Source organism: Pithys albifrons, chromosome 9, assembly GCF_047495875.1.
Source record: "Pithys albifrons albifrons isolate INPA30051 chromosome 9, PitAlb_v1, whole genome shotgun sequence".
NCBI classification, from domain to species: domain Eukaryota; kingdom Metazoa; phylum Chordata; class Aves; order Passeriformes; family Thamnophilidae; genus Pithys; species Pithys albifrons.
The window spans coordinates 3,841,563-3,861,711 of NC_092466.1; the positions used below are offsets into that span (position 1 = coordinate 3,841,563).

Below are 20,149 nucleotides of genomic sequence, written 5' to 3' on the forward strand. Positions count from 1 at the left end.
TCTTTTGAAGTGTGGGGTTTTACACCCCTCAGGCATTATGAAAAACAGCCCAACAACCCAAATATTTTTTATTTTAAGATAGTGAAAATCTGTGTTTGGTCTCACTATCTGTGTAAATGTTTAATCCATTTTTGGTTCGTGCTGGACTATTTGGCTTAATGGTGCCTTGACACTGAGTTTTCCATGTTGTTTCATTTTTCTTTAAAAGAAGACATCCAAAAACAGGCAGCTGTGGGGTTGTGTTGTCTGTCCCTTGCTTTCCATGTGCTTCCCTCCTCCCCTACAGCCATGGCAGGGCTTTAGAGAGCATCACACTTGAGGATGTGCTGGCAGCACAGGGGGAAGGATGACAATGTTCCCAGAGTGTTCCTCCTGCTTTGTGCCGTCTCCTTTGTCCTCTTCCCTCCCCTGTCATTATCTCTGTGTGTCTCCTGCTTCCTTTTTTCTCTGCCTTTCCTTTCTTCCTCCCAACTCTGCTTCCCAGCCCTCCTTCCCTCCCTCCCTCCCACAACATCTGAAAGGATCGGCAGTGGGAATGGCCCCCAGCTCAGGGTGTTTAACACCCAGGGATGCCAACACAGGGCTGGAAGAGTTCACAGCTCTCAGGGCTGTTCTGCCATTGAAATCTCAATTCAGGTGTGACTGAGCTTTGGAAAACTGGATGGACCTTAACACAAAGGAGGATGCAGGGAGAGGTGCCCGTGGCATCAGTGGGTACCAACTCCCACAATTCTGCTGCCAGTTGAGAGGACTGATACCCAACAGTGATCATGAGTGCAAAAGCTTCTCCAGAAATCCCTCCTTTCCCAAGAGCGTAGGAAATGTCCAACAGTACTATCAAAACATTTGGACTGGATTTGTCCAAGTAGGGAGTGGTACATGTGAAAACCCAGCAATGTGAGGGGGGATGGAAATTTGCTGGTTTTAATTGGAATTGGGAGGGTTTGCAGCTCGTGGAGCTGAGAGTTTTCTGTGGTAGTGGATCTCCATTTTCTTGATGGCATATTTCATGCAGACAAATTCTGAGAAACAGGTTTCTGACTCCACCAAGGGTCTGGGTGTGTGTGAATGCTTTGTTTTCATAAATCATAGAATAGTTTGGGCTAGAAGGGACCTCAAAGCCCATCCAGTCTCACCCCCTGCCATGGGCAGGGACACCTCCCACCAGCCCAGGTTGCTCCAAGCCCTGTCCAGCCTGGCCTTGGACACTTCCAGGGATGGGGCAGCCACAGCTTCATTGGGCAGGAGGTGGAACAAGATGGACTTTGAGGTCCCTTCCAACCCAAACCATTCTGTGGTTGATGTTTGTGCTGCTGTGCTACTCGTGTAAGCCATGGGAAGATGATACAGCACTGCAGTTTGAGGGAGAGCTCTGAAGACAATAAATTTCTTCATTAAGTCTCCTTCCTCTCACTTTTGTCTAACAGTGCATCTTACTGTGGAAAATCACCTTTATTTCTTTGCATTTTCCATCAAAAGCAGGAAAATCAAGCCTAACACAGCTCTCCCTGCTCTCATTTTCTGGCTCATGGGCTGTGGTATTTAATGGGCAGCATTCACAAGCTATTTAATTGTGTTACATCGGGATTGGTTTCTGCCTAAAACGTTGTATCTGAGTACGTCCCTTCTTTAACTAAATAACTCACTGCTGGGCTATCATCGTGTCCGAGGGTTTTCAAGAAAATTTCCATTTGGAAAGACGCTGTTGGAGGCTAACAGGGCCATGCAATTACTGTATGTAAATCACTTCACTTGTTTCCTAATCTTGCTGAAGATGAAGTGCGATTTTTGTGCGTGTGCCTCTCCCTCTCGAATTTCCTTAGACAATGAGGTTTTCTTGCCTTTTAATTGCTGACCAGGATTTTTGTTCTGCCTAGCCTGATTGTATTTGTTTTATTGTGGGGGATATTCAGCCTTGGGATTGTTTGGAGGTTGGGTTGGCTGTAGAAGGCGCTGAGGACAGACTGAAGTTGGGTCTAATTGCGTCCTCCATCCCACAAGTGGAAGAACTGCTTTCTTAATTACAGCCTGGTGAGGAGGCAGAGGAATATCCACTTGTTTCTGTGCCCCTCACAGCTGGTTTTCTCCATCTTACCCATCCCTGCCAAATCCTGCTCAGCAGCTCCTGCAGCATTTTTAATGAATATTCCAAGTTGGGCTTTTATTGCCAGTTGATGTCATGGACACCTGTCAGGCAAAGATGGAGCAGTTTTAACATCCTTAGGAAGGAGTTCCTTCATGGACATTATATTAAGCTGTGAGGGACTCTGATAATATAAGCAGTAATTTCTCTGATTGTTATTAGTTTCTTTTGTAGCAAGTTTTCCTCCAGGGAGTAATGCAGGGAATTGAGATGGCAGTGGGAAAAAAAAACTTTAGTGGGTGTATTTTTCCATCAGAAAGTGCACTCTGTCAAAATTGAATACACTTTGCATGTTGATTTTTTTTGGGAAAATACAGGATAAAACAGTTGCAGCCCCAACATAATGGACCATTTGAATGTTTTCAGAAGAAAATGATAACTTTTTCTCTCCTGGCATGACTTTTTTATGACCTGGTATTTTTTTCTGGAAGTGGAGTGGGATGTAATAGAGGTAAAAATTCATGGGTGTACTTGTAAATGCTGATGGTGGAAGTGCCATTTGCTACTTGGGCTTTAGGTCCACTAGCAGCTTAATATTTATGATATGAAATATTTTGACCCTACCAAGCTTCTGCCTCTGGAATGGAAGTTTTCTGCTTCTTTTAGAATGTTGCATTAATTTTTAATATGAGTGGGAACTGTGCTCTTTAGCATCCCTATGTTTAAAAAAAAAATCAATTAATTATTGCTATAAATCTCAGCGATTATGCAGCAGTGGCACTGCTGGGAAATTGGCCATTAACTACCAGGAAATCACTGGCCTCCCCTTAGTCAGAATTCAGTTGTACCAACGCGAGGCTTTTCCTTTTATAAATTAACTATCAATGCGATGCATAATTGATAACCATTTATAATAATAACAATAATCTCCATGAAATTGTCATCTCGGTGTTCAGTGGCTTTGTCAGAGCCTTTGCCCCTCGTGTGCTCAGCCGGTTAATTCGGTTTTCAGGGGGGGGGTTGGTGTGTTTTTAGGAGAGCAGGGGAGTAAAATGCAGAGCAGAAAAGCTGAAGGACTGGACTGTGTGAACCTGCAGGACCTGAAGTGTTCAGGAGGATGGATTAAGTTCTTATTGCTGCTCCATGGAAGGAGAAGCAGAAGTTGAGGTTGCAAATAATTCCCAAGGTCAACGTCTGGGCTTCAGCCTGGATTGTCCTGGTGCAGTGTCTTCTCTTGTGTCCTGTATTTCATGAACCCAAGTTTTTTTCAGTTGTCATGAAATTTTGTATGCAAATACACAGTTTGAATGAGTGGTGCCAAGTTTGTGGTTGCTCCTGGCTTTTCAGAATTTATTTAATTGTTTTAACCCTCAGCACTGTGTAGGCACAGAGGCTGAGACTTTCAGCACAATACAGGTGGCCACTCAGTAGAGGATTTCTTGCTGTTCTTGCTCATGCCTGCCTTCCTCTTCCCCTCCCCTTCCTTGCAAGACCTCTGAAAATGTGGTGGTGTTTTGCTTTGCTTTTAGAAATCACAGATTTGCACTAATTCTGCTCTTTTGGTGCCTTTCAGTGGGTGGTGGATGGCTGGTGAGGGGCAGGGGCCTCTTTCTGGAGCAGAATCCATCCCTGAGGAGGGTTTTTTATCAGGGTCATCTGTCTTTACTAAAAGAGGATATTGAATCAGTGGTAGGATGTAATATTAGTGTTGAATTGTTTGAATTCAGTTGCCAGCATGAGGTCTTTCCCTCTGTGTCTTGATTCACAAATGCTGGTGTGGAACTTGCTTTGGAAAACTCCCACCTGGGTTTTAGAATGAGAAAAGTCATACCTGGGTTTTACATCAAAAGCTCAGACCTGGGTTTTATAAAAACACTGTAGGGTGAAGTGCCACATGTTCAGGGGCTGCAGCCTGAGCTGACATGGGAGCATTCAAGTATTAAACAAAGCTCTGCCTCTCTGTAGGACCAAAAAGCATCAGACCTGAGGAGGATCCATGTGGGGTCTTCCTCTGTGCCACCAAAATGCAGAAAACCTTCAGCTGTTGTCCTTTTGGACAGCATTTCTTGTAAATCAGTCATGCATTTGGCTTTATGGATTGCTTTATGTCATTGGCATTTAAAAGTGTGTTCTCTAGAAATGGCAGCTCTGGCACCCACAGTTTAATGCTGCCACTTCAGATGGGAGGGCAAGGACAGGCTGTGGTGACAGCTGGAATTATAATCGAGGTCTTGTTGCAAATTCAAGGTCCATGATGACTTTTACAGGGCAAGGCTTAAGCAAGACATGGAAGTGGTTTGTGTGTGAAAGCACTGGCAGAGCAAAAGTTGCTTTCTCTTCTTCAAATACTCTTAAAGAATCTTTCAGGGTCTGTGAGCACACAGAATAACTTACTGGGTTTTAGCTGCTGGGAAGAGGTTGTTAAGACAGAAATAAAACTGGGAAGCCCATACAGTGCTTTGGCAGTTCTTGTGCATGAGGATGGTTTTCTGATTGCAGGGAGAATAAAGAGACCTTAAAAGCCCACCTTGCTCCACTCCTTGCCGTGGGAGTCCCAGGTTGCCCCAAGCCCCATCCAAGCTGGCCTGGGACACCTCCAGGAGCTGACGAGCCCTTTGCTGTCTCCGCAGGACCCGCAGTGGGCGGAATGCACGCCGACTCCCGTGAGTTCTCCTGAGTTCCTGGGGCACTGCTTTGCTTTTTGAACCAGAAAGTTGCAAAATACCATTGAGAATGGCACTTGTGGATAAACACAAAGTCAAGCGGCAGCGACTGGACAGAATTTGTGAAGGTAAGAGTGTGCCCTTGTTTTTCTGTAGAAGCTGAGAAATTATTAGGGTAGAATGTCTGATTTTATCTTGTTTTTTTTTAAGCACTTGAACACCAAGATCCCAATCCAGGACTAGATCCACTTTCCTCTCTGTAGGCTCCATATACGTTTATACCACGTGGTTACTCACTGGGAAGTCATGTGTAGTCCTGCAATGTTTAATTGCAAGGTCTTCCCCTTTTATCCTAATTTCTACAGAAATGATCTGATCATTCCCAATTTGAAACGTGGCTTGAATTTCTGCTGTCTTTAGAAAAACGTTGTGTTCTGTTTGTGCTTTCTGGAGGTCCTCTCTGGCTGGGAAAGAGCTGGGACACAGAGGGTGGTGCCAGACCTCACCCTTCCCTTGCTAATCCAAGCAGTGCCAGCGGCAGTGTCCAAGCCAAGTGTCACTCAGGCAGTGTGAAAATAGATGGTTTCTTGTAATACTGACTGTCATCCTATAAGAAATAGTTGGAAAATTTAAGAGTTGTTTTAATGGTTTGGGGCATGTTGTTGGAACAGCTTTTGTTTTGTTGGTGTATGGCAATCAAACGTGTTTGCTGTAATTCTTTATTTGTGATGCATTGCAGTGTCACAGCACAGGTGACTTCTACTTTCTGTGTCAATTTTCCAGCAGAGTAAGTTTTTAAGAAACATTTTCTATTGCAGCTCACATGGTGCAAGTTACTCATGACAGAAATGAAGTGATGGCAGACAAACTCTGACTTTCTGGTGTACTCTCCAATAATTCTCCAACGCTCGTGCAAGTTCTGCCATCAGCAACAAAAGCAGAGCAGAGTGTTATTTTAGGAAGAATATCCTATGTCTCTTCAGGAGTTCAGTGTTCATCTGCTCTTAAGGAGATGGATAGAGGCCTGCAGGGTAACAGTTTGCAGTATTACCTGAATGCCAACGAGGTGCCACAGGATTTGCTGGTGGAGGAAAGCACAGAGCTCACATGGGGGCTGTGCTGGGTCTGCTCGAGCAAAACATGTGGGGCTTGGTGGAGTTTCCAGGGAGTGTGAAACACTGATCAGCAGGACAGGCTGGGGTTTGCCTTGTTTTTGGTGTGTTCTGTATTGCTGTTTCTCCATTGCTGCTGTTTTAAACTTGTCATGAGTTACTTATCTCTGTGAATTCTGGAGAGGGGAGACAAAGCAGAGGAGATGAGTTGGGAGTATCCAGGATACGCTGCCGGGTAGAGCTGCGTATCTCTCCTACTGAATGTCATAAACACTCAGGTGTAGCACACTATCTCATCTTCAAAACTTACTTTGAACTTGACTTAAAAGAGTTCTATCAGCTGAGCCTGGATTTTCAAAAGCTGCCTTCCCAGTTTGATGTTTGCCATCAGATCTGGTTGCTGAGTGTACAAGAAATTTAAAAGGCTCATACGACAGACCTGCTAACGGAGCTTTAGATGTGATTGAAGTTTAGATTATTTTTCTCTGATATGTGAGCTTTTTTCTCCTTTTCGCTCCAGAGATACTCTTTTCTAATCTGTAAATGTGCAGGAGACACAAGTTTTTAAAGTAGACTTTGTCGTTTGGGGTTTGTAATTTGATGGGAGTGTTGGGAGTCACCGGTGCAAGATGCTGTTGTGTTGTATTTGGAAGAAACAGATAAGGACTGAGTGTGAGCAGCATTGTAAAAATCACCTTGAGAAATGCTAAAAGCTTAGGATTTGCCAAAATAGCAGACTTGGAGGACAGCAGAGTACTATGCTGGCCTCTCAGGAGGCTATTTTTTATTACAGGCTGCTAATCTTGGTTTATAGCACAGAAGAGTGCTCAATAGGGGCAATTCCAGCTGCACACTTGGAAAAAAATGACCATTTCTCTTGGGTTTGTCTTGGAATGATAAGGAATAATTGGTGAAAGATGATGAGAAATTTTGGAACTACTTCAACAGACTGAGGAGGGGAGTCTTTGCTGACAGAATTGCGTTCAATGAGAAGAGTCTCTGCTGCTCTGTCAAGCTGAGGGCAGTGTGGTCCAAAAAAGGTGCTTTTAGTGGTTTCCTGTTCTGTGGAAGCACTTCGGGAGCTTTTCCCTTTCAAAAGTGAAGGGGATAGAAAGCTCTATTTACCTGGTGAGAGGCTGAGTGCCTGGCAGGGCACAGGTGGATTCCTGTTCTCCTGAAGTGTCACATCCCATCCCTTTTACTGTTCCCACCACAAACCCTGCAGAGTTCTCTAGGAATGGACTCCAGGCACAGGATGGTGGCAGGTCTGGAGGAGAAACACCCTCAGCCTACGTGTTTTAATCCCTGCCCAAACTGCCAGGGGGTTCTGCTTCAGGGGGCTCACTGGAACCAAAACCAGACACATGCTGGGGGAAGTGGCTCACAAACAGTCCTGCTATTAAAAGAGTATATTAACAAGTTGCAGGAATTGTATTACTCTGTTAAACGTGGAAAAATAACCCAAGCCACACAAGGAGGTGATATAATTTCAAAAGCTGGTTCACAGCCTTTACAGGCAGGTCTGTGAGTCTTCCAGAGAGAGGAGCTGTGCAGTCTCACTGCCTTGCTCAGCCTGACCAGCAAATCTGGGGGGTTTTGGTGTGTAATTATGACATCTTTGTATGACAGAGTTGCTTTTTGCTCTGAGCAGGCTGTTTTTCAAGAGGTGAGCTTTTTGCACCAGGTAATAGTTTTGATCTGTAGAAAGGTGTGGGTGGGATAAAGGTCCAGACTTGAGGGGATACAGGAATTTCAGGGCAGCAGCCTGCAGCAAAGGCATTTGGAGCAGTATGGTAACAATTAAGGGGTGGTGGTGCCCTCTCAATGCAGAGAAGTCGGAGTGTGCTCACAGTGGTCTTGGCTTACCCGTTTCTTTCTCTTCTGGTTGTCCCAGAGACTTTGGGTGCCTGTTCTGTAATTGGTTCCATGTGGGTGGAAGGATGGACCCAGTGAATGGCTGGGGCTTTTGTAAATAATATATGCAGAGTGGTTTGCATAATCCCTGTTTGTGGAATTGTGTCTTATTCGTAGTGGGTCAAAATATGCTTTAGAGGTGGAGCTGCTGGTGCCATGTGGAGCCAGACGTGTCCAGCAGCCCCTTCCTTGGATTCTGTTCCCATTAATTTGTGATTTTGCCACATTTTACATTTCTATGAGCCGAAATTTTCCGTTCCATGATGAGGTTTTTACCTCAGGGTGAATGAAAAAAAAAGAGTTCCAGCAAAAATTGTGGAGTGGGAGATGGAGAGGGAGGGATGTTGGCTTTGCTGTGTGTGAAACAAATCCGAGCCACATCCTGCACCCTCCAGTGTGGAGCTGCCAGACCTGCCTGCTCTGGTGGGCACAGAAAGGGACTGAATTTCAATGCCAAGTTGCTGTTTGTTGGGACTGTTCCCAAATTTGGTGTGATTTCACAGCCAATCCCTCAGGGCAAAAGTTCATAGGATCACAGAATCAGTTGGGTTGGAAGAGAACTCTGAGATCATCAAGTCCAACCCTTGATCCAACCCCACTTTGATCTGCAGATCATGGCACTCAGTGGATGGCAGTCCAGTCTCATCTTAAACACCTCCAAGGATGGGGAATCCACCCCCTCTCTGGGCAGCCCATTCCAATGCCTGAGCACTCTCTCTGAAAAGAATTTCTTCCTGATATCCAACCTAAACCTCCCCTGGCAGAGCTGAAGCCCCTGCCTTCTTGTCCTACTGTTGGTTGTCTGAAGAGAAGAGACCAGGAATCAACTGATTTAGGAATCAACACCAGAGAGATGAGATGTAATTTTCTCTGTGCTACCTGTGGCACAGCAAGGTGTCTGACGGTGCCTCCAAGAAGCCCCAAACTCAGGAGATGTGATGGCACTCCTGGTGCATCCATCACTCCCCTGGAACTCAGTGCTTGCACAAGGCATTCCTTTGAAAGGAAACAACTTGAAGCATCACTTCTGCTGCCCAGCCTGCTGCCTACTTTATCCTGTGCTGGTTAAACAAATAATAAGCAGTACTGAGAGCTGGCCAGGGAGTGAGGAGCCGCCCAGCCACAGCTGCCGGCTGTGCCTTTGGGAACAGTCAGAGAAGGTGCTGTGGCACTGTGTCATCTCCTCAGGAACTGTAGAAACAACAGGGACAAGGCAGTAGTGGTGGCACATCCAGGGTACAGGATGGCAGTGTCTTGTCACAGGTTTCCCAACACGCTGAATTCCTCTCTGGTGATCCCAAGTTCTGCCTCTGCTCTGTACCACTGCTGTCTTCAGCACCAGTGCCATGGAATTTTAATGCCTGGCTTTATAGGTTATAGTTTGCACTAACAGTTATGAGTCAGTTAAGCTTTCAACACATGCCCCAAAAGTGGCAGGCTTGAGATGAGCAAGAAGCAAAGTGAAAAAATAATTGCAAGGCCAAGCGAGCCCAGACATTTTCTGACAGTTTTTACTTCAGGATTTGTCATTATCCAGTGGGAAATCATGTCCTTACATGTCAGTTTGTGCCACCAAAGTTGTCTGTACTTTGCAAAGTAGAACTGTTTGCAGGGGCAAAGAAGCTGTTTGTGTTCTTTGTTTTCTTTCCTGTCTTTTGATGTGTCTGATGGCCAATAAATGCCAGCACAGCCACATAGTACTTTTCAGTGCTTGATGCACGAGTCTCTTGGCTTTGTGACTTACTGACTTCCATCCTCAGTGGCACCCTGGTGTCCTCTTTGGGTGAGGCTTCTCTGGTGCTACCCCTAATTCATAGTTCCTGCAGGAATTCCTGATGTCTCTGCCCTGCAGTCACTGCAGTGTCTGTGGGTGGCCCTGACTCTCCACAGACCCTGATTTCTCAGGGGGAGTGGGACCCTGTTGTGGTTACTGGAGCCTCTTGGATGAGTCTGAACTTTTGGTGTAATAGTTTGTCTTGCAAAACTTGGTGGGAAGGGGTCTCTGAGAGGACAGGACAAAGCTCAGGCTGCACCAGGGGAGGTTCAGGTTGGACATCAGGGAGAATTTCTTCATCCAAAGGGTGGTCAGACGTTGGAAGGGAGATGGTGGAGTCCCCATCCCTGGAGGTGTCCAAGGAACACACTCAGTGCCCTGGGCTAGCAGTGATCAGTCAAAGGTTGGACTTGATGACCTCAAAGGTCTTTCTTTTCCAGCCTAAATGATTCTGTGAAATGGAGGAAGGAATTTGGGGTAGGAATAGCTGGTTTCAACATGAACAAACTGATCTCTGCCATGGCTGCAAGAGGCTGGCTGGATCATTTCAAGGGTGGACAGGAATCCTGGATTCCACATTTCCACCTGGGATGGCAATCAATCAAACCATGTCCCGTAAATATTTAGATAAATACAGTGTGTAATGGTAGGTACTGTGGTAAATACAAACCTGGATCTATGGCAAGGGTGCTTTTTACCTGGTGTTTATTTCAGTTTCTCCTCCACAGAGGTGGATTTAATAATCACACTGTCAGGTATTGCTTGTGGGCACTTTCTCATCGTTAAAAAACCCCCAAACCAACCCCAAATAAACGTGGCCCTGAAGGTTTGTAACAGCTCTGGCTTCTCAGCAGTGTTTGGACAGTGTCCTTCACCACTAACAGCAGGCTGTGGAATAGGTTCTCATCCAGTAACTCTAAAAACCAGAGGGAATTGCTCCTGGAAGCAGGTGGGGAAATGTACTTTAAAACTACAGCTCTGGAAAGTGGCTGCCCCCAATTCTTCCTCCTCTGTGTAACATCAGCCTAAATGAGTACATTTGATATTTGGGTGGAGGAATTTTCTTCCATCCTTGCAAATTTGCACACCAAGTAGCATCTGATAATACTTATTTTTACTGCTTAGAAATAGAATCTTATTATCTCAGGAAATCCTTATCACCACTTGGCATTTGATGAGAAACAATGAGTTAAAGATGATATCACGCACGGAAGAAACTGCTTGTCCTGAGTAAAAGTGACTTACTTAGAATAAATACAGACCTTTTTTTTTATCTGGTGGATTTGAGTTCCTTTGTTCCATGAATATAAAACACAGTACAAGGATTTCCCCCCCTGCAATAAAGCTTTTTATACTTCTTTTTTTAAAGTTTCCACCTCAAAGCACATAAACTATCAGGCTTTTAAGGAAGGGTTGCTTAACACATTTTGCCTAAAGAAAAGGCAGCGTTGGCTTGTCAGATCCTCTGCTGCTGCTGCACCCTGTGCTGATTTATGCAAACTGAAAATCTGTCTGGCTGCTCCTGATGTTTTTCCTTTTCCCAGAGTCCAGTTCTTTGGCCCCTATGGAGGTTTCAAAACATCACTTAAAAATTCCTATGCAAGCTGGATTACACCTCTTTTTACCAATGAAAACAATGCTTTTAATTATCCACTCACTGACAGAGGCAGGTTTGGGTATTCCTTCTCATCAATAGATTTTGTTAGAATTTTAAGATTTTTTAAAAAAAAATTTGGGCAGAATCCTATGGATGAAGAAAGTTCAGGCAACCCCAGTGGGTTTACAGACATTATTTGAGCTTATTGACCTTATGCCATGGTTTCCAAATGTTGTGCTGTGCTGAACTCTGCACTTGTAAGTGGATTTTTGCTGCTCTGTGGCTCAGGGACTGTGGCTCTTGTGCTCACAGGGTGGGTGCACAGGCTGCTCCAATAGTCCCCCAGACCTGTGTGGATGTTTTTTTGCTGTACATTCCCTCCTATGCAGCCCTTCTCCTGTGACATTCCGTAGGGGATTGTGCATGACAAGTTGTAGGACTTGAGCCAGATATGAAACCAGCCTGACAAAATCCCCCAGGCATCTGGGAAGGAGTAGGACACATTTAGATAAGGTTACAGGCAAAAATTGCATTAATTTGGTGTGCAACTTTTGCTCTGGCAAGCAGGAGAGCTCCCCTTTCCCTGCACTTGAGTGCACCAAACTAGGGAAAAATACTCGTGTTGTGTTCAACTTGTGTTTAAACCCACATTTATGATGACTTAATTCATGTCTCTTAATTCTGCCTTGTATTTTTCCATTTCCCCCAGCCCCCAGACAGGGTTCCATGTAACGTGCTTTATAAACTCCATGTCATTAATTAAGAAACAATTACAGCTGATGACTTCAATACCATCAACTTCATATCCATCCTTATCCCATTTCCCATTTAAATTAAGTGGTTTAGGGATTGACATGTTGTCATCATATCTGGGTTTTGGTTTTTTTTTTTTTGTCCTTACTCTAAATCTTGCCCTGCATGTAAGGATTGGTCAGAAAAGTGATGATATTCCTGGAATGTGCCAGGAGGAGCCTCGGGAAGGGGGTGTTGGAGCAGCCCAGCTCGGAGTGTGGGAGCGCTGCAGGAGCTGCCTCCAGCACCCAGGGGGTGGAAGTTGGCTGCTTCCAAATATGTGATGAGAAATGATCAGTCCTCTGGGAAAGATGAGAACAGGATGGATTTTCCTGCAAAATACCAGGAAAAAATCTTTTTTTTAACTCCTAAGTTACACTCTTTCAGACACTGGCAATGTTTGGATCTGGACCAGTCTTTAGATTTTATTCTGATTCTACAAAATACTTACTAGTAAATATTTTGACATCTGGCTGTACTAAAATTAAGCTGCAGGGAAACACGTTACACAACTTCTCTTTTATATTTTTTGCTCTCCACAAACAGATGTAATGGATGGAAGTGCCAAAACAGTGAAGGTTTTCATTATGGGTTTTCTGTCTCAGAGCTTTCTTCAAAGAGCAAGTTTTGAGCTGGTTTTGCATTTCTTAAAATTAAAGTACCTTAATCATTCCTTAGTGACACTTTTATGCAGCCAGTTAGCTTGAAACTATTAATTTATCTTTCTTTTAGATGGTCCTTTTAATTTTTATTTAAAACTTAACACTCTCTGCTGCCATCTAGCACCTCAAAACTTAGCAATAAACAGCTTCAGTTCATAAAATAGCCTGCAGTTATAGATTTACATCTTTTTTGAGAGAAGGCAGTGTTGCTGCTGCTGCTGCTGATAACAGATATTATCAGGGTCATCCTCACTGGGGAGCAGCCAATCCCCCTTAACCATCCCCGTGGAGAGGGAGCACAGTAGGACATAATCTCACATTTGATGATTTGATCTCTGCAGTGCAATAATACAAAAGACCAGTCTTTTTAAAAAGCAAGGCACAAATGGTTTTTTAGCTAAAATAATATTTCCTCCTGTTTGGTTTAGGTTTTTATCTGCGTTGGGTCTGCAGGGGAAATGTGCATTTCCAGCTCTGTTATCACCAGGGGAAGCAAGGCAGAGAGACACCCACCCTGAACCCCTCCATGTTTATCTCCTCAGGCCCCTGTTACACTCTAGCAATTAATTATTTTTTATGTAAATCTCAGGCGTGCATGGCAGAGTGCAGAGTTACAATATATATTCATTTAAGAGTGGATTTCTCTACTACTTTCTGGGACAGATATAATTCCCATGCTTTTCATTACACGTGCTGTTTAAATCTTGATCCTGAATTCTTATTAAAAATGATGAGATTTGACCTCAGAGTCTAATACCCAGTTTTGGAGACAAAGGTGCTTGATGTGATTTCTGGAGGATTATTTTTAAGAGCATTCGTAGGTTAGATCTCTGCCAGAGGGTGAGGGATGTGCCCAGTGAACCTTGTCTGCTGCTTTTCGCCTGCACTTCAGCATCCAGATTGGTTTGTGTTCTGTAGTCCTTGAAGTGTGTGGTGTAGGGATGCATCTGATAGTTTGTTATCCCTTTGTCAGTGCAGGAATTCAACAATGCTGTTTCTGCCAACTTTTACTGGAGTCTCCCCGTACTTAAAGGCGAAATTGTTTCTGATTGAAGTTTCAAGAGCTTTTAGGGCTCAATCCAATGGCTCCAAGTGTGTTTTACAGCTGGGCTTCTTGTTTTTAGCTGCAGGTGTGTTTTAGATGATTGCTGACTTCCTGCATTTGTTACCTGCAGTTTGAGTTCATCCTGGATGACAAATGGTTTGGGTTGGAAAGGACCTTACAGCTCACCCAGTGCCACCCCAGCCATGGGCAGGGACACCTCCCACCAGTCCAGGGTGCTCCAAGCCCTGTCCAACCTGGCCTTGGACACTTCCAGGGATGGAGCAGCCACAGCTTCTCTGGGCAACCTCCAGGGCTTTGCCAGAGGAGCAGGATAACATGAGGTGATAAGTTATCACTTGCTCATTGAGGTGCTTCGTGCATGTACCTTATTCTGAAATAAATAGAAGGTAATTCAGAGAACTGTAGAATATCTTGAGTTGGAAGGGACACACGAGGAGTCCAACCCCTGTCCCTGCACAGACACCCCAACAATCCCACCCTGTCCCCCAGAGCATCATCCAAACACTCCTGGAGCTCTGGCAGCCTTGGGGCTGTGCCCACTGCCCTGTGGAGCCTGATCAGTGCCCACCACCCTCTGGGGGAAGGGTCTTTCTCTGAGATCCAAACTAATCCTGCTCTGGCACTGCTCCAGCTGTTCCATCAGGTCATGGGGGAAGTTGGGGTAGGGCTCCCTTCAGTGAGTGGTGGATGGAATGGCTCCAGACAGAGTATTGTTGTGAGGCAGTGCTGGGAGGTGTGGGCTCCCACAAGGGTGGGAAGGAGCACATCTCCAACATCAAACCTCTTCTGGGCAGAGAGAGACAAAAAATGCAGTGGAAGAGCAAGTGGTCAGGTCCACAGCTTCACATCCTTACTTGTCACGTTGGCTTGTAGAATTTCAGGGGTTTCTTGGGAAATGACTCTGAAGGGCCCTGTGTGAGAGGAAACGTTTGCTTGCTTTGGTATGGGAGGCAAACCTTTGCCATACCCCTCACATTTGTTTAGGGGCCATATGGACTCTTTACTTTCCAGAGGTCCCTCTGTGTGTAGCCAGTGGGAATGGCTCTTCAACCCAGTTCCTGATCTCAGTTTATGTGGGGCATCTTGAGGCAGCTCGTGCATTCCTGGCGCCTCTCCCACCAATGGTTAGGGCACATTTGTGCCCCAGCTCTGAGGGGTTGGGTTACACAGTTCTGGGCCCCTCAGGACAGGAAAGAGATTGAGGGGCTGGAGCAGAGCCAGAGAAGAGCAACGAGGCTGGAGAAGGGACTGGAGCACAAGTGCTGTGGGGAGAGGCTGAGGGAGCTGGGGGTGTTTAGCCTGAAGAAGAGGAGGCTCAGAGGTGACCTCAGCACTGTCTGGAACTGCCTGAAGGGAAGTTCTGGCCAGGTGGGGGTTGGTCTCTTCTCCCAGGCACTCAGCAATAGGACAAGGGGGCACGATGGGCTCAAGCTCTGCCAGGGGAAATTGAAGTTGGAGAGCAGGAAAAAATTCTTTACAGAGAGAGTCCTCAGGGATTGGAATGGGCTGCCCAGAGAGGGGGTGGATTCCCCATCCCTGGACGTTTTTCAGCTGAGCTTGGCCGTGGCACTGAGTGCCATGATCTGGTAAAGGGACTGGAGTTGGCCCAAGGGTTGGACTTGATGATCTTGGAGGTCCTTTCCAATCCATTCTATGATTCTATGAAAGGCCATAAGCTTTTGGGTTTTTTTGCTTTAAAGTCATCAAAATGCAGTTCCATGAGAGTTCCATGATTGATTAATAACTGGCTGATCTGAAGAGTGTTTTGTTGTAACACACCGAGTTGGTGTTTGTGAGTGTTGTGTTGAAGTTCCAAAGCATCTCTGCCTTTGGTTTGGGAATTGGTAAAAGCTTGGCATGACATGGAATGGCTTCAAGCACTGAGTGCTTTCAGATGCTGGGCTGCTCCTTTGATTATTGAAAATGATTCCAGCACAATCCTGCTAATTTTCTCTTTGTGCTCCCCTAGTTTCATGAGACTCTTAAAAAGTCCATCTAGGCAGAATCCTTATTGCCACTGGGAGGGAGATCTTTGCAGAGCCAAATTTTAGCAAGTGCAGTGGTTTCCAAGGACTTGGAATGTTTTCTTCCTTCTTTTCCTCTCTCAATTTTTATTTTTTTAATTGTATACATACACATGTGGGGGTGCATTACTCACACTGCATCCTATTCCTTCCCTTCTCTGTAGCATCCATGGAATATATCACAGTACAGTTTAATACCAGCAGGTCTTTCCTGCTTCCTGGCAAGCTGAAAGTGGGAGGAAGCTCAGCAAAGACTTCCCAAGCTTTGGGGGTCATTAGGCACAGTCACACACAGTCCTTGAAAGCCCAGGCTGTGAGGGCAGGAGGGTTTATCCTCCTGGTAGCTTTGTGCCTTGTCACCTGAAGACATGACAAACACTGATGCATCTGAACACCATCCAGCTGTGATAGGTGTGTGTTATTATTGCCCTCCTGATGGAAGAGTAGGGAATTAAGAGTAAGGAATTAAGAATTTACTCTCTGACAGTGGCAGTGAGGTGTAAAGGCTGGGTGTCCCGATACCTGCTCTTTCCATTAGCACGAGATGTGTTGGTTCTCCAGAGGATTTTTAACTACTAGAGGCAGGATTCTTTTGCCTTTGGAAGAAAAATATCCTTTCCCATGTTGCTGCACCTTTTGTTTTTGGCCAGAAATTACATTTGGCACGTTGGTTCCATTTACTCTCTCCCTAAAGAAAATAATTTGGGAGAAAACATCAACATTGTACTACATTAACAATATTTTCTTCCAATAGAAACAAGATTTAAATTTACAATTGAAGAGTAATTATCTGTCCTATTTTGCTGCACAGAGTCATTTTTCCAGCAACTTGCTTTCTGAATAGGTAATGAAATGTTTTACATCCATCTGAATGAAATTTCATGTCCAGCCTCTCCTGAGTCAATGCTACAGACACCAAAAAATGTTGTTTACACCGTTGTGTTGCAGATTTACCATCCTCATTTCTTACCATGGATTTTATGTGTCAACACAGCACCTTCTAGCGGTGCTTATTTCCTATCCACTCTGAGTGGATTCCAGACTCAGGTTTCATGTCATTCATTTTGAGTACCATGTCTAAATGATGAGCCCACCTTTCTTTACTCTGTCGTCACCTTTTTTTCAGAGCAGACCTCTCTGTTCATTGTATCAGAGCCAAATTTGCCATGTGTTCCACCAATGCTAAACTGAAAATCAGGGCATTTTCTGCATTTTCACGTGATCTGAAATACCAGAGAATTTAATCTCTTGATCAGCTTTTTTTTATTTGTGTATGTTGAGGTTTTTTTCTGAATAACTCCAGAATTAAAACATAAAGGGAAACTAAATTTTCTGCCTGTTCCACAGTCCTTGTGTCCCCGTCACGTGGAGGATGTGGGTGCTGGTGCCTCCTCCCCTCCCAAGCAGTACCAATTAATTGTCAGGTTGTGCCCTGGTGCCTCTGTGTCCTCTCTTGGCCATTGATGAATCCGGACACAGAAACAGGTACAGAGCCATGATAGTGTCATAGGGTCATGGAATTATGGAATGGTTTCGGTTGGAAGGGACCTTAGAGATTCTCATTCCACCCTTGCCATGGGCAGGGACACCTCCCACCAGCCCAGGGTGCTCCAAGCCCTGTCCAACCTGGCCTTGGACAGCCCCAGGGATGGGGCAGCCACAGCTTCTCTGGGCATCTGTGCCAGGGCCTGCCCACCCTCACAGCCAAGAATTCCTTCCCAGTATCTCATCTAACCCTGCCTTCTGGCAGTGGGAAGCCATTCCCTCTCATCTTACCACTCCAGACCCTTGTCCAAAGTTGCTCTCCTGTAGAACACCTTCAGGTTCTGAAAGACTGTGATGAGATTACCCTGGAGCCTTCTCTCCTCCATGCTGAACCAGCTCTGTTTTGTCAGCCTTTCCCCATAGCAGAAATGCTAGAGCCCTTCAGTCATCTTGGTGGCCTGCTCTGGACTTGCTCCAGCAGGTCCATGTCCTTCTTGTATTTTGGTCCCTGGAGCTGGAGGTGGCTCTGCAGGACAGGTCTCACCTGAACAGAGGGGCAGAGTCACCTCCCTCGACCTGCTGCTTGCACTGCTTTAGTCTGTCTGGGTGCTGCTTTTAAGGCTGCCAAAAAATAGGCAAATGAAAGACCCTGCCCATCATAAATATTTCATTCTGATAACTTCTTTTACATTTATTGCCTCACTGGGGGTGTAACATTTCTTTGCTGCCGTGGTGGCTCAGGAATTAGCTCAGTTGGTTAAAACTTGGTTGTAATAACGCCAAGGTCATGGGTTCAATTCCCTGTGTGGACCACTGACTGAAGGGTTGGACTCGATGATCCTTGTGGGTCCCTCCCAACTCAGAGTAGTCTGGGATCTGTGAAGCTGCCCAGCTCCATGGATCCTGGGCACACCTTCCCCTCTGGCTGTGGGGCTGGTGGTGGCTCTGGGTCAGCAAGAAGTGGGGCCAGCAGAGCCCTCCAAGTAGGACATCTGCCCCATGGCTGCAGGGAAAGGCAGAAGTCCTGCAGCCCGTGGTGCTGCAGGCGTTTCCCTCTGCTTGGCTTGGAGCACAGGATAGTTGGTTTGTTCCACTGATGTCGGTGTGTATGGGATTAACCATCCATATGCATGAGTGTTCCAGCAGCAGGTCTGGAGTTTCCTGACTCCTGAGAAGCAGCTGGGACAAGAGCACATACCTGAAGGGAAGTTCTGGCCAGGTGGGGGTTGGTCTCTTCTCCCAGGCACTCAGCAATAGGACAAGAGGGCACGATGGACTCAAGCTCTGCCAGGGGAAATTGAAGTTGGAGATGAGAAAAAACTTCTTTGCAGAGAGAGTGCTCAGGCATTGGAATGGGCTGCCCAGAGAGGGGGTGGATTCCCCATCCCTGGAGGTTTTTCAACTGAACTTGGCCGTGGCACTGAGTGCCATGATCTGGTAAAGGGACTGGAGTTGGACCAAGGGTTGGACTTGATGATCTTGGAGGTCTTTTCCAACCCTATTGATTCTGCGATTCTGCCCAGGGTCTGCAAGGTTGCACCATGCAGGGGTGGGCTGGTACCAGGGTGGATTTCGGAGCCCAGACGTGCTTGGGATGGAGTTTGGAGGGGGCACCACCAGTTGCAAATCTGCTGGTTTGGGTGAGGTTTCTATTGTGTGTCTGTCAAGTGACCCAAGGGCTTATTAGAGCTTTTGGTTTTTTCAGGGGTAGTAAATCCTCCAAGCTCCCTTCTGACTTCCCTTACAGTTGTTGAAGATCAGCATTTTTTAAATTTTGTTTCTCCATGGCATGTTTTTTTCCATTGTCAGCCAGGGCTTAGCATGGTGACTGAGTTCATTAGTGATTTCAATGGTGGAAGATGCCCTTGATCTATAGACCAGGATTTTATTATTTTTGTCATATACGTTTTGGGGAGCTTTTCTTCTGCTGCTTCAGAACAAACAAATGGCACAGATCTCACTGTATCCAGTTGGGAATACATTTTATTCTTTAGCAAAATGTTGTTGTAATAAAATGGGGTTTGTTGGTTAAAATGTTTCTGCTTTATTTCTAAGCCACAGTGTGTCTTCCCAACTTGACTCTCACAAAAGAAGACATTTTCCAATGCGCCTGAAGTTTGTTAGTTAATTCAATATAATGCCAATCAGATATTCTCTGAGAATTGCATAAATAATCTTTTGGGGCCCACGTTTTGCATGTCTGTGTAATATCCAACGTAATTTTCATGACTGTGGTTCTTGAGGATGGAATTGGAGGAGAGAATGTTTGAAGAGGATTTGTAATATTTACTGCAATAAAGAAATTTAGGGATTACTCAGAGATCCTGTCAGTATTTGGGTCAGAAATACAGCCCAGAGGTATTAGTATGATAGGCAAGTAGAAGCATTAGGCTGTATTAGTGATTTAGCTATCATAATAGCACAATGGTCCATCATGTGATGGCTTGTGCACTAAACATTTATTGTGGATTAGCCAGGGAAAATGCTCAAGCTGCCTTGCAAACAGACCAGGGAAGGTGACGGTCTCTGCCTTTACTGGGTTCATCCCTGAAGGGCTGTGTTGGAAGTGATGAAATTTGTGATCATAGCAGAGAAAGGCAAAGCTATTTCCATATGAATTTTTTAATTAAACAAGGAAAAAGTTGCCTCCCTAGCAGTGGTCAGCAAAATAAAGACCCGTTCTTACTTGAAAAGGAAAATTGGAGCATAAAGTAGCATAATTGAGATTATGTGTTTTGGGGAGCTCTTTTAATATCTCCTCTGAAAACAATGACTCTATATAGAAATTTTTATTACATTCCCAAATAACAATTTTCTCTGGTGTGATTCCATCTAAATCCCTTTGCCCACTCTTAAGTGTAAAAAAAAGCTTAATCCCTGTGAATGCTGAAATACTGCTCAGTACAAATTGAGTTTTGTCTGATGTTTCAGACTGTTTTCCCATCTCATAAACATGTAGTTTTTCCAAAGGAAGCTG

At 45.2% G+C, this 20,149-nt stretch overlaps 1 protein-coding gene across 2 annotated transcripts in view; it reads left to right on the forward strand.

The window, feature by feature from the left end:
* CTBP2 (C-terminal binding protein 2) overlaps window positions 1-20,149 on the forward strand; it is a 141,704-nt gene that overhangs the window by 76,437 nt on the left and 45,118 nt on the right. For both annotated transcript variants that reach the window (XM_071564388.1, XM_071564389.1), the window contains exon 2: window positions 4,714-4,874. In XM_071564388.1, coding sequence (XP_071420489.1) covers window positions 4,817-4,874 — 58 coding nt within the window. In that variant the 5' untranslated portion in view covers window positions 4,714-4,816. The remainder of the gene's footprint in view (window positions 1-4,713; window positions 4,875-20,149) is intronic.